Source organism: Camponotus floridanus, unplaced genomic scaffold, assembly GCF_003227725.1.
Source record: "Camponotus floridanus strain SB8 unplaced genomic scaffold, Cflo_v7.5 scaffold118, whole genome shotgun sequence".
In the NCBI taxonomy this organism is placed as follows: domain Eukaryota; kingdom Metazoa; phylum Arthropoda; class Insecta; order Hymenoptera; family Formicidae; genus Camponotus; species Camponotus floridanus.
Window position 1 is genome coordinate 350,681 of NW_020229235.1, and position 15,271 is coordinate 365,951.

Genomic DNA, 15,271 nt, shown 5'->3' on the forward strand with positions numbered 1-15,271 from the left:
CATGGATACTTCATCGATTATAAATAGTTCGACATTCTTCAATTTGTCTCTCAAAGTTTTTAGGACCATGTCTGACAATTGCACGTACTTTGGCGTAGATTCATGAGTGACGGGCAACTGAAACATTCTATGAATTGTCAAGCCATCGGTATTGAATGCTGCGATACCCGTGGGAGCAGATATCGCAGTCGCTTTTTTCAAATTTATTCTGATCCAATGTTTGATCGTTTCAATAAGAAAACTTTTCCCTGTACCACCCTCGCCACTTACGTACAATCGCAGAATCTGATTTTTATTTTGTAAAACTTGACATACCTTGTCGAAGACTCTTTTCTGATCTTCGTTCAATCGCGACATCATTTGCGGTAAATTAATCGGCACGTCAATCTTGCCAAAATCTTACAAATCTTTCATCGCGCCGTCAGCTTCTATCGGATGACAATCCAATTCATCGTCATCGAATTTGTCTCCGTCTGCCGTTTTCAGATCATTTTCGCGCTTCTCCATTAATTCAGCAATGTTTTCAAAAGCTTTTTGTATTTCTTCGAGCCTTTCATGATATTTCATTGCCTTCGTTAAAGCAGACTCTGAATTCTTAAAGGCATCCGTGTAAGTCTCCCATGTACCTTTGAGTTCACTCAAATCTCTCCATGGTTTGAACAGAAGAAGTAGCGAGTAAAAGTACTTTTCAGGTTCAGTTTTTACATTAAATCGATAATGGTTAATTAAATAACACTTTTTTCGTTTCTTTACAAATAAACCCGATACCAGTTCGTAATATTCGATTTCCTCACTTTTTGGCATCCGTTTCGTAATTTCCCAGAATCTGGCAAAATCATACAAATTTAATGATTCTAATTCCTTAAGTCTGTTTGGATAGTAGTCATCGATGAGCGACGGACAATAGATATTCGTAGAATTTTCATCGAGAGCTTCAATTTCATTGAACGTTTTAACTTTTCTGTTTCTCACCTCATTGACGTCGATCCATTTGACAATGGTATCACGTACCGTACCGTACAAGGGATTCCCTAATAGTGTATCCGCAGCTTCTAAAGCACCGCATTCTCTGTTATTCAAAGAACGCATCGCAAAATTCCACAATTTCGATGCCAAGGGCTTATTGGAATCTATCATTGCAAAGTCTATGTTGCATTTTTCCGACTTTGTCGTATATTTTGTTAAATATGAGTTTAAAAACTCTGACTTTTCTCCAATAAATTGTATGTCCATATTTCCCTCCCAAGCCAATTTGATAGCCGGATTATAATCATTGATAAACCTTTCCGACTTCTTGCGAGGAAGATCGTACAATCTGCTCTTACTGCGTAAATTTTTTCTACCCACTATCGAAGTGACGACATCTCTTAAAATGAAATTTTTAGTAACTGGCCGAGGAAAATCGAACCGACACTTTTTGTAAATATTTGTTTTGGTTTTTTTTGTACGCATGCAATACGAGTTATGTTTATGATTCTGATCACTTATAACCGTTTCGTACAATGTTGGCGAAACGTTTTCATCTGGAATTGCACACGTAACGTATTTTTGAATGAACGTAGCTACTTCTTCATCTGGCGATTTTCCCAGCACAGGAGCATCTTTTATCCAAATCATGCAATGCATGTGCTGGATACCTCTAGTTTGATATTCTAGTCGCCAGAAGTAGTGAATAACCTCTCCTATTGGGTTATCGGTCGAACATATAAAATCAATCATGGCTTTGAATTTTATGCACATGAATCTAGACGTGCTTACAGGATCATATGCGATTAGTTCACTGATGCACAACTTTTTTTTATCGGGATTCATGTCTCGTAAATATTCACCCAAATCGGACCATTTCCATTCACTAGGACTCAAAGTCAAAAACCACGTCGCCGGGCCGTAATGCAGAGTCATGCATTTTACATTATTGGACGGTTGTCGCCAAAACTGATCCGTATTTCTCAATTTTGTGAAAATACTCGTTAAATTCGATTCCAATTGTTCGTCTTTCAATTGCTTCAAATATCTACCAGCAGTGTATCTCTTTCGTGGGTTAGCAACCATCATCGTATAATAGATACCGTTTTTCAATTGTCGGTAGTTAGCATCGTTGAGAAGGAAGAACAGATACTGCAGATTCAATCTGAATCTACTGTGTTTCGACATCAATCGCGTTCTGATGAATAAATAATCCGGCAATGCAACATTTCTATCTTCTCGTTGTCCATTGACACCTTCGGGATATAAATCGGGAAAACACATGACGTCCAAATATTTATAACGATTATCCACTGGAACATCTTCGATTTTCAACATTTGATAAAGTTTGAATGCAGATTCGTTGTCGATCCTTTTCGCGTGCATTGGATATATTGTATACTGATCATTAATATCCGAATCTTTGGTGATTTGTGTCAAGAAAGCCTTACGTTTCGAAACTGTTTGATTATTATTATCTTTATTGTACTGTACAGTGTCCTCAATCACCTCGTCTATTTCATCGTCGCCATCGTCTTCATCATCGACGATTTGATATTCTGTTTCTTGCAACTTATCATTTAATAAATCATCAGACGACGCTGGAAGGCGAATTTCCGAATAGTGGAGATTATTGTCTTTCAACCATTGTAAAGCCTTATACACTTTATTAATATCCACTAAATTTTCCCAAACAACTTTTGACTTTTTGGGTATACCTCGAACGAGGATGTGCAACTCGTGATTCAAATTTATAGGATCTTCCGGAGAACATACCTTATCTAATGTTTCTTGTAAAGGCAGAGGCAAATGAAATGTTCTACCATGTACTTTGCGGATCATTTTTCTGTACGGCATATGTTTGTTCGAAACAGCGCCCATCATTTGCACTACTTGGAAGCTGCTCATTCTCTTGATTAACATTTTTTCGTAATCATTGAAATCCGACAAAACATCTGGTAATGGTTTTACGGCAAGATTATTCAAAACGCAAGTAGAAGACCACATACCTTTCCGAAATTTCTCCAAACAAAGCTTACAAATAAATCCAGTATTGTTATTGTGTTCTGTTACGTAAGCCATCAGATTTTTCCAAAATGGTCCCTCTACTTGTTTTCTAAGCTTCTTGAGTTCAGAAACGTCACTACTCATACATAATTTTTCGTAAGAGATACAAGGTAAACGTGGCGTATCCAACAATCGCTTTTTCATAACTTTAAACGCTTCGTAATTTTGCGAGAAAATCTTTTCCTCGATCAAACTAACATCAGTTAATTTTTTTTCATAAAATCTTATTTTATTTTTTATATCATTGGAAATTTCAAGCAATTGATTTATATTAAGAAATTTTAAAGCTGAAAACAAATGACGAAGCTTTTTATAATCGTCTATCAATTTATAGACATTTCTTCGAATATTCCTCACGAAAGGAAAATGAGGCGATAAAGTGCTTATCGTCGCAACGTATGACTTGCAAAGATTTAAATTTGCATAGCATTCCGCAGGATGTCCTAATCTGCTACTCGTATGTGAAACTGTACAATTTTTGAGCTGCGCCATGAATTTATCATTCATTATATTCTTCAAAGTACTTCTTTCAAACTGTTCTAAAAGTTGTACAAACTTTTCCACGGAAATATCACTTATGCGGCATTTATTCTCATCACAGTGCCATATTTTTAATTTTTTATTATTGTTATCTATTAACGGCAAAACATTGATCACTGCATGAGGAAAGGATTGTGCCGTTATAAGTGGTTGCTCAAACTTATTCTTTTGCTCGTAAGCAGTTTCATAAAAATACGCTTCGGAAGACGAAGTATGTTTGGATGAGCCACAAAGAGCTCTAATTCGATCGCTTTTCGGACATTTCAAAATCTTACATTCATTGAATCACAATAACGCAGCTTCAGCAACATTTTTCAAATACGAAAACACTTTTCTTGCTGCCCTAACGTACGACTTTTTTGCTATCATGCACCACTTGAATATCTGTTCAGCTTCCAATCGAGCACACGTGGTTGATTTATTAATTTTCTTCGACGTCTGTCGAATATATAACTCTGAGAATTTTGAAAAGTTAAAACACTTTTGCCAAAATCGAACAGTATTGAATTTTTTCTTTAATCTCTTGAACGTCTTCAATCTTTGTACGATGGATTTCTCGCCACGTTTTGCGTTGCACTTTTTGTTATACAATTTTTTTGAGTCGGAATGTTTTTGTCTGAATTTTTGTTGGCGGTCGTTTTCACGGGCAACATTTTTCAAATAATTTTTTCTTTTAATGTACCGTTTATTTTCTAAATCTTTTTGATATTCATCGATTTGATGCCTTCTTTTACGCAATCCTTCAGAATCTTTGTTGTATGTATCACGCATTCTCTGACGTTTTGTTTCAGGATTTTTTTTGTACAAATCACGCATCTTCTGACATTTTGTTTCAGGATTCATAACATATTTTTGTTTGTGAGAAATAGCATCCTTTTCTAATCGTTTCGAACGCTGTTCTTCAGTTTCTTTGCTACGTACAAGTCTTTTTCTCAGTGCATTCGCCTCTCGTTTTTTCAATGTCTCCAAAGGCAATAGTGTTAATGAAGTAGTTGTATTACAGAGGTATGGAAAATGACTTATTGTTTGTCTTGCAAACGTGGCGGCTAAATGAGGTCTTAGCAAAGATCGATCATACGTCACGATGCAAGGATTTATGCCGAACAGAATCGATGTAGCAATCGCAATTGCCATAGGACCACAATTATAACTGTCGCCTTGCAACTAAACTTTAGGAAAAACTATCGAATTGTTTTGAAAATCATAAAAGGGAAATAATCTCTCCACAAAAATTCGAATTTTTTCATTCAAATGTTGTATATTTGCATTACGACTGCCTTCATGAGAATCATATATAATAACAGACTTTGCGTCATAATGGCAAGTAATCCAATGTCCGCCACCGAAATCACTGTGCAATATTTGCAAATGCTTCTTTTTTGAATTATCGAGTGGAACAATCTGATCGGGAAATATTGTCAGCCATACAGGTTGAGGTGCATAATCAGAATTTCTTTCGAGTAGCGCATGGAAACTATCTATTATCGTTTCCGTCAACCATTCTTTGGAAGCCAAAATGTTTCTTTCCGTATTACCGTAATAAAATTTGTGACATTGATCCATTTTCAATTGACGCTTGGAACAGTTTTATTTATAGATATACAGCGCTTAGAGCAACCTTGTAATGCAAGTATCACAAATCAGATTTTTCTAATTAGGCGCCTAGGGCAGCCAGAATTCGGCGCTATAGCAGCCGATATTTTAATTCAGCGCTTATGGCAGCTCTTATACAGCGCCTGAGCTGCTGATTATTCTTTTTTAATCTGTAAAATAAAACAGTTGTATAAGTACGTAATAAACAAACAAATTAATTATTTTAAACTGGCGTTGTAGAAAAATTTATATAAAATTTTCTGCAACGCTAAAATAATCAGTACATGCAATATGTCTCCTAAGAACTTGCTCTGTTATCTATAAATTCTACAAATAGATCCTCTTTATCAACTAATGCCGATAGCAAGAAATCTATGTAAAAATATTAGGGTCAAAAATTTAAAGGTCAATCTAATTTTAATGTTTAAAAAAATGTAGATTTTTAAACATATCTATTCCTCGCAACATTCGATGTAAATTGTTATAAAGAGGTCCACGTTAAATTTTTTAATTGTTTCATTTTTTGATAATATTACGTCAATAGTTTTATGCACAAATTGATGAGGAATCAATGTTTAAAAAAAATATCTAGATGCTCGATGCAAATTCATACTTTTTCTTGAAAACAACTATATGTTTTCTTTACATCAATTAAGAGATAAATTCATCATAGTTTATGTATATAAAATAGAATGTTTCTTTTTATTTCTTAAAACACATATGGAATTTTATCAAATAGATATTTAATTTAATATGATTAAATCGATTTACTAAGCTGTGTTTGCAATAAATACATATTTTGATGACATCCCGTAATGAAACATTTCGTTGAATCAATGTATATTTTTTCATTTAACTATTTTTTTTCTCAATATACAGTGTGTCCAAAAAATTTTGGCAATCCCTAAATATTTTGAAAAATATGTATTTTTGAGAAAAATGTTTGCAATTTTCAACATGCAGTTGCATACATTTTTTTCAAGACAACTATGCGTTTTCTTTGCATCAAATGATTTGTCTCACTATTCTATACATAATAGTATTAGAGTTATACATAAAAGTATTAGAGTTCATACATAAAAGTATTAGAGTACAACTACCGAAAACTAAATATTTTACGAAATATTTTACGAGATATTTGCGAGATATTTTACGTCAAAATATATCAAATTAAGATATAAAATAAATCAGAAAAAACCTAGCGAAAAAATGCTTCATTATAATGCTTTTAAAAGCTTTTGACACCAGCTGTTAAATTCTGGAAACAAAAATAAGGTGTTCCATTAAAAAAAATCGACTTAATTTTGATCTGGTTTTTATGACGCAACCCAAAGTCAAATTATGAACATCACTAAATATGTCACTTTACACCCTGCAACTTTGTCTTTTTTTTTGTCTGAAACATTTTTCTCAAAAATACGTATTTTTTAAAATATTTAGGGGTTGCCAAACTTTTAGGACACACTGTATACATGACCTACACGCACTGATTATTATTTGGATTATTATATAAATTATTTGGATATGATGTAGAAAAAATAATCGAAAGTGATTACCTGATTGGATTAGCCAGAAATGATCTTAAAAAAAAACATATACGCAGAGAAAAAACTGTGCCACACACTGTTTATAGTAATTTTCTGCAACATTTTAATAGATCAATAATTTTAAATTCTTTTGCATCACATTATTAAAATTAAACAAACATTCCTACATTTAATTCTTGCTATTTTTCAATGAACCAAGTTATTCACAAAGATGCTTGTATTATCTTGCATATATACATAATAATGATTTAATAGCATTTGTGCACTAATTATTTATTTTTATTTAATTATATTTATATTTATATTTATATTTATATTTTATTCTTATTTATATTTATTCTTTCTATTCAAATAAGTTTGATATAAAAAAATTGCACATACATGTGTCGAATAACATCTTATTCCTAAAATACATATGGAATTTTACCAATTAGATATTTAACTTAATATGATCGAATGTGTTCACTAGGTTGTTTGCAATAAATACATATTTCAGTGGCATCCCCTAATAAAACATTTCGTTAGATCAATATATTGTACATTTTTTTATTCAACTACTTTTTTTTCTCAACATATACATACATGAATCATACGCACTGATAATTTATTTACAATTCTTTGAATATGGTAGTTGAGCCATAGACATATTTTGTTTCTTCTAATATAGGGGAAAGGGGGGTAAGATGACGAAGTGGGTAAGATGACGAATTGCTAATTACCCTAAGTTAATGATAGATAACGATCTGGTGCCCAACTCATTAGAGGCTTTTAATAGTAATAAATAATTTACTACAGTGTAACTTTAATCTGTCAACGGTAGCAAATAATATAATAAGAAATGTGTTTTGAATACCCTCGTATGTAATTTTATAATGATCTTGTATAAGCAATCAAATAATTATAGTAAATATTTTTATTTTCTCTGTACAACTACTGCATAGTACAGCTAAAAATGCAAATAATAACGTATCATTATTCTCCCTTTCTCTTATATTAAATTTTTATGAAATAGATAAATAAATGTAATGACATTGGGATAAGATGACGAATGTCATCATATTATCATAAATAATATTTTTATGTGTCCCAATAGTAATAATAATTATTTGTTTTGTACTTCACTTTACTTTAGATTATAAAATATTTCTATTTTTATTCTAATCTAATATTTTATGTTCTTTAAATTATATATCAGTATTGGGTATCATAAATAACTTTTTTTCTTTATAAATAATAAGTGTACATGTATGTATATTATGTTTTTCAGATATTATAATCATTTTTATTCATGAAATATTTATTTTTAAATTTCGTCATTTTACCCACTATCGAAGTCATCTTACCCACATAGGGGGGCAAAATGACGAAATTGACACGTCCTCAAAAAATTTAAATTTAATAAAAATCTGATATATTTATAAAATTTTCAATTTTTGCAAATGATAAGCAAGACTTCAGCTTATCCAAAAAAAATAAATCACTATTTTGCCATCATTATACAACTCAGGAAAAATTGACAAACCTTAAGGTCGTCATCTTACCCCCCTTTCCCGTACTTGTATATGCAACATCGCCGGTTAGATATTTAGTAACAAGAAAAGTAATCGAATATGGAAATCGTGAAATTCATACAAATAATTGAATTGCTGAGTAATCCGCATACTGCGATAGAAATAAACACAATTTCAAAAACCGATAGCGTTAATTTTCTTGATTTGAAGAGTACTATAATGAAATTATTTAATTACTTTTCATTCAAGTTGATATAAAAAAATTGCATATACATATGTCTAATAACATATCTTCCCAGATAGCAAAATGCTAGCAGTATGCCAGCAAACTCAACCATGACTTTGCAGCAGATTCCGATCCGCTGCGTCCCCATTAAGCTCAGTTTCTGACAACACATTTTGCCGATGTAATATAGCAGTGAAAATGCAGCAAAAATCAAGCATTATTTATTATTTTATTATAACAGCAAATACGTAGCAAATATCGAGCAAAATTTACCATGATGAACATTGATGGCAAAAGTGCAGCAGAAATCGAGCATGATGTGCTGTCACGGCATAACAGTAGAAACAAGGCAAAAATACAGCACGATCTGACATATCAGGTACTGATGGCAGAAACGCAGCAGAAATCGAGCATGGCCTGCCGTCACATCGTAACAGTGAAAACACGGCAAATTCAAAGCAAATTGTCTAGTGAGCACAATAATATTTTAATAGATGTAATAAAATTGAATATTATAAGTATTGCATAAACACTGCATAAAAACCGAAGAATTCCCCTTATAATTTATTACAATAATTATACACGATAAAATAATTGCATTTATAAATATAATACATATTATATTCAGAATTGCACAAATAATTAGCGTAATTAAATAATAATAAAATAATTACATTTAAATTAATAAAACTATTATCTATAAAATATTTATATAAAATATTTATATAAAAATTCCTATTTATATTAATCTTATTTTTTGCATCAAATAGGCAGTAAATATATTCTAAATTCCCTGTTGAAATGTCATCAGAAATTATTTAAGCTAATGAAAAGATCTTACACTTTTACTTTTAATCTTATAGTAACCACGCTCCACATGTTTTATATCTTACTCGTGGCAGAAACTTGAATACGAAAAAAATCGTGTAACAATACGCCGCTCAGCAATAAAAGGAAAAACTATTTCTCAATATTATTAAACCATGCTGTGTTGCTGCTGCATTTTTGCTATTATTATGTGAGACGATAGCGCGTGCTCGATTTCTGCCACGTTTCTGCTCTCACACTGTATTTTCAGATGAGCCTGCTTTCTAACTATGTTCTTTCATCATGAAATAACATCATGTTATGCTTAATAGTTGTTTATTTTCTGTAAACATATTGTGCCAACACGCAATCCTCAAGTTGTGCGGCTTTTATGCTAAGAGCTCCTGTTTACTTTTTACAGTATTTTTTATAACATTATGCAAATATATAACATATGCAAAAATTGCTTATTTTCTGCTGCACTTCTGCCGATATTAATTGAGACTTATTTAATAAGCATCACATTATTAAAACCTAACAGACATTCCATACCTCCTACATTTAATTTTTGCTATCTTTTGATAAATCAAATTATTCGTAAGATTGCTTGTATTATCTTGCATATACTTATAAGTAATAATGATTTAACAGCACATATGCACTAATTATCTGAACGAAATTAAAATTTTTACAAAAACAGGGTGTATATTTTGAGGAGTGATATCATTAAATCATTTAACAATTATTTGGATATGATAAAACTATAGAAAGTAATTACCTGATTAGAGTAGCCAGAAATGCTTTCCAAACCAAAAAACATATATATGCAGAGAAAAAACCTCTCTGCGTATAGTCACCGTCTATGCGACACTTTATATAAGTAATTTCCTGGAACATTTTAATATAAATCAATAACTTTGATTATTTTTAGCATCACATTATTAAAACCAAACAGACTTTCCATACATTCTACATTTAATTTTTGTTATTTTTCAATAAATCAAGTTATTCATAAGGCTGCTTGTATTATCTTGCATATATTTATAAGTAATAATGATTTAACAGCATATATGCACTAATTATCTGAACAAAATTAAAATTTTTACAAAAACAGTGTGTATATTAATTTTAAAAAATTATGAAATTGTACGAAATAGAGTTGTCTAATTTCCTACAAAAATAATAATGCAAAATAGTTGTTTAATTTTCTACAAAAATCATAATACGTATCCAATTTTCCAATTGTAAACGTACATTGAAAAAAAAGTTGTTGATTTAATAGTATATTGGTGTTATTGAAAAATATTTCATTAATTCGAACCGCAACACTCAATACCATTACATAGTATAATAAATTTAATTCAAAAACGACATGTTTGTTTCACACAACATAAAGATATTGAAATTATTTTTTCATCCAATGATATATATTATGTTTCTTTAATTATACATATATGCAATATATTTCGTCGATTAGATATTTAATAGCAAAAAAATTGATCTAATATTGAAATCGTGTAATTGATACAAATAATTGAAATGCTGAGTAATCCGCCAACTATGATTGAAACAAACACACTGTGTAGACAGATATCGATAGTGTTAATTTTCTTAATTTGAAGAGTGCTATCATTGCTAATTATCTTGCATATATCTATACGTAATAATGATTTAACAGCGTTATATGCGTTCATTTATTTATAATAAGTAAATGTTATTGTGCATATAATATGAAATAATTACCTGATTAAAGCGGTTTTTTCGACGCACTGGAAATTATTGCCGTCGGTGACTTTGAAACTCACACAGCAACAATTCACACAGGACTTCTATCACACGCGGCCAAGAACAACACACGTGTCGCGCGACATCGAGAGAGCGAAAGCCGCGAACGTCAGGACCGCGTGAAGCGGCGGGCGAAGAAGGCGCCCGAGAAAGGACGGCACGTTGTATCTTGCAGCGTCCAAAAATTCGACTCGACAGCATCACGAGACGAAGGAATTTCGTCATCGTCACCTGTCGGCAACGACCCTACTGGGAGGAGGTTAAAAGGGCAATTTGACGATATGGCAGCTACGTAAGCCCGGGGTGCTTTCGCCTCCGGCACAGCATTGTACAAGTCACACGGCAGCGATAAGCCGTGTCATAACGGGATTGGACACGCGATTACGCACCCCTGTCGCGCAGCCCTGGCAAGGGGCAATCTATCGATTCTAGATCGCAAAATTGATATTCAACGATTACTTGTGTCTCGATATCTGTACAAAGTGTCAGTACTTCTCAGTTTCGTACTTCGTACTTCAAGTGTTGCAACAATTACTGCAAAAGTTTGGACCATTTTTCTTCGGTAAATATTAAGCAAAAGTTAATTTTAAACTTACTTAATCTGCTCCAAGAACAATATATACACCCCTTGTGCTCCTTTAGGCCATTCTTTTTTATACTTCCGTATCATTAGAGCAATACCATTCTGATTTTTTGTCCGCTCTCAACACATATAGTAACCACGAATTCATTTCTTCGCCTTCGAGAAATATAGCGCTTATTACATACCTTGTACTTTTTTTTAATCATGTTATTACTCGATACGACGTTCATCCAATTGATAATTTTTTTAGAAGCATTTACAAAAGTGTATAAATTGAGCTGTATTGCTAAGACGAATAAAGTCGAGTCGATTACGATTTTCTTCTTCAGAACGGTACATTCGTTACAATTGCTGTTTATCGTTTCCCATTTCGAAAATTCTAAATCAATCAAAGTTTGCAGAATGACTCTTTTTCCTTTTTAATGTTGATTGTATAGGTAATATTAGCTAGTCGAAAAGCAACAAACATTGTGTCGCGATATCTTTTCGTTTCTTCGTGATTCCGGTACAGTTAAAAAAAAGTTGTTCACTTGACTAAATGTGTTCAACTGATTATTATTTCTTTGATTGAAATATTTAAGTATTAAGTATTTAAATTATGTCATATTAGATTTATTACCATATTTAATTTTCAATATTTAAATTATTTAAGAATTAAATAATAATCAGTTGAATTTATTTAGTTAAGAGTAAACAACTGTTCTTTCTCACTGTTCTCGCGAAGCGATTCAATAATTGTAAACACGTCTCGAGTGTGTGGGATAATTGCCATACAGCGAAAGTTGAGATATATCGAACCCGCGTGTGTGAGAATCATGAGTTATATCGAAATTGCATGCGTATAATCCGACCCGTCACAAATATCTCGCGATTCCTGTACATTTTGTTTATTGCGTGAGTGTTGCTTTCGCAATTACTGTCGCGTTTAATTTTATGTTTGTCGTATATGCGAGTGCAATTTTGTGCGTGTACTGAACGCAGTAAGAAAGTCGGAAGATATTAACAATCCGTGTACTCGATTCATTAAACACATTAAATTTATTAATCATTAAAGATAATTTATCATTAACGATAATTCATCGAAATTTCGTTCCACCGAAGTAGAATATTTATTGCGCCACCAAGGCGAGTGCGAGCACATTTGCGCGATTATCTTTTCGTGAGCGAGAATTGTCGATTCTTTTGTATATTACCGTTGTCGTCACCGTATTCCGCGTACCTTAATTACGCGTCCGAAAAATGCCCCAGAATTATTTGACACGATCCGCAAAGCCGCAATCGATACATACTAATAGCGTAATATTAATATTCTTTATTTATATAAAAATTTTAGAATAATGGAATCATCGTCATCATCATCGTATCGCAACATGACATCAATAGACAAAGATGTATGTATCGTTGTTCCTTATTATATAATATTATTATATTATTATAAAATATAAGAAAACTAATATTCTTAATTTATATGTAATTTCAGATACTAATGAGTGAAGACGACCCCGTCGCCGCCGGTCCCGTCGTCGCCAACCCCGTCGCCGTCGGCCCCGTCGTCGCCGCCGGCCCCGTCGCCGCCAACTCCGAACGGAGAGGTAACATATTTTAATTATTTTTTGTTAATAACATAATTTGTTTTCTGACTTATGTATATACAATTTTATCAAATAGTGTAAAAGTAAAATCGTATAAATAATACAAATAATTGAACTATTAATTATTCGGCATATTGTGATTGAAACTAACTTCATAAACAGAGGTCGATTGTGTTAGTTTTCTTGATTTAAAAAATGCTATATTTAAATTATTTAATAATTTTTTTCGTTCAATTAAGTTTGATATCAAAAAATTGAATATACATATGTTTCAGGAAATAAAATACATATATCATTGGATCAAAGAAATATTCAATCAGAACGTTACTTTTGAATTAAGTTTCTCATATAACGGTATTAAGAGCATACACACAGAAAAATACATACTATATACAAGTAAATATTACTTATTTCAAGTATTTCATAAGAGTTTGTATATCGGCAAATCTATCATAAGTTCATCATAAGCATTTATTTTACTTAAAACGTATTCTAAATCCTAGTAAATCTAATATTTCAATCAAGAATATTAAATTAAAACAAAAATTCTATTTGCTTATTATATAGAGTCAATGGAAGAAAACCATATGTTTTAACAAAGATATCTCTTTTTCTTCAGATAAACTCTTCCTTTGTTTGAATCAAATATTATTTTTACTAACGTAGAATAATTACTTATTTTCAAAAAAGAAAATATATATTTAGTGCTAGAATGTAAATTTTTTCAGAAAAGTAATTCGTTTCTTTGAAGCGAGAATATTATTTAACGTATATGATAAGTTCTTTACTTCGTACAAGAATTTGATATAATTAATTAAAATAAAATTTCTATAAATACAAATAAAATTAATATTTATTCCTAATATTCGATTTTCTCATAAGAAGTAGCTAAATAATTTGAAACAAAGTAATAAATTCTCTCATATATAGCTTTTTTGGAAAAAAATGATTTTAAAAATTTATTCATTAATAGGTCTTGCAGAAAAAATCACTTGTTTATATCGCTTAAGCGTTTATATCAAATTTTATAATATTCCTCGAATGAAAATAATTACTCTTTTTAAGTATATAATAACAAGCTTTTCTAGTATTTGTGACGAATCTATTTCAAGACTATTATCAACAAAATATTCTTTGTTAAAGATAAATGTTACTTAAAAGAAGAAAAATAAACTGAGTAACTAATTTTCTTAGCAATAGAATGATATTTTTCTGTGTGTAGTCGAAAAAAAATATCGTTACTTATCAAAAGTTCATTTTTGCAATTATTGTTAACGATGTTGTCATTAAAAAACTGATAAATTTACTTGAACAAAAAAAATTAAATGATTAAATTAAATAATTAAATAAAATTAAATTAAATTAAAATTAAATTAAATAAAATGAAATGAATGAAATAAAATAAAATAATAAATAAATAAATAAAAAATAAATAAATAAAAATAATGAATGAAATAAAATGAAATAAAATTAAATGAATTAAATGATTAAATAAAATAAAATTAAATGATAATACCTAAATAGTATACCATACAAAATATACCATATGTTATATCTAGTTATTAATAATTTGTTTTTTAATTACAGTTTACAGAGGGAGACGCGCTGGAGCCCGCGTACAGAATGACCGCTTTATGCGGTTCCTCATGCGGCTATCCGCGGCCCAATATTATTGGGGTAGCGGGCCGAGAAACCGCAGAGGAAGAGACAGAAGAAACAGAAACAATTACAACAATAACAACAACAACAACAACAACAATAATAATAATAATAATAAATAAATAAAATATACTATAAATGTCAATAAAATAAAAAAAATAGTCAAAATTATATCAAAATTTATTTTAAATAACCTTTTGGTTAATGATTTAGCGATAGCAATCTTTAAATTAAGAAAACTAACATAATCGAGCTCTATTTAATATTTCGAAATATTTCTATCAATTACAATGTATGGATTAACTAACAGTTATTTGTATCATTTTGTTATAGTCCGAGAGACTATAACTTATTATACCATTATAATAGAATATATAATAGAACATTCGCGAACC

General features: G+C 31.0%; 1 protein-coding gene across 1 annotated transcript; it reads right to left on the reverse strand.

Annotated features, from left to right (window-relative positions):
* Positions 1 to 399: 399 nt before the first annotated feature.
* On the reverse strand, positions 400 to 4,707 carry LOC105256418. Its single transcript, XM_025415249.1, has 3 exons — positions 4,256 to 4,707; positions 769 to 3,226; positions 400 to 684 (listed from the first exon to the last, which is right to left on the reverse strand). The coding sequence occupies exons 1-3, from the start codon at positions 4,705 to 4,707 to the stop codon at positions 400 to 402; spliced, it is 3,195 nt and encodes a 1,064-aa protein (XP_025271034.1).
* Between the last annotated feature and the right edge of the window lie 10,564 nt (positions 4,708 to 15,271).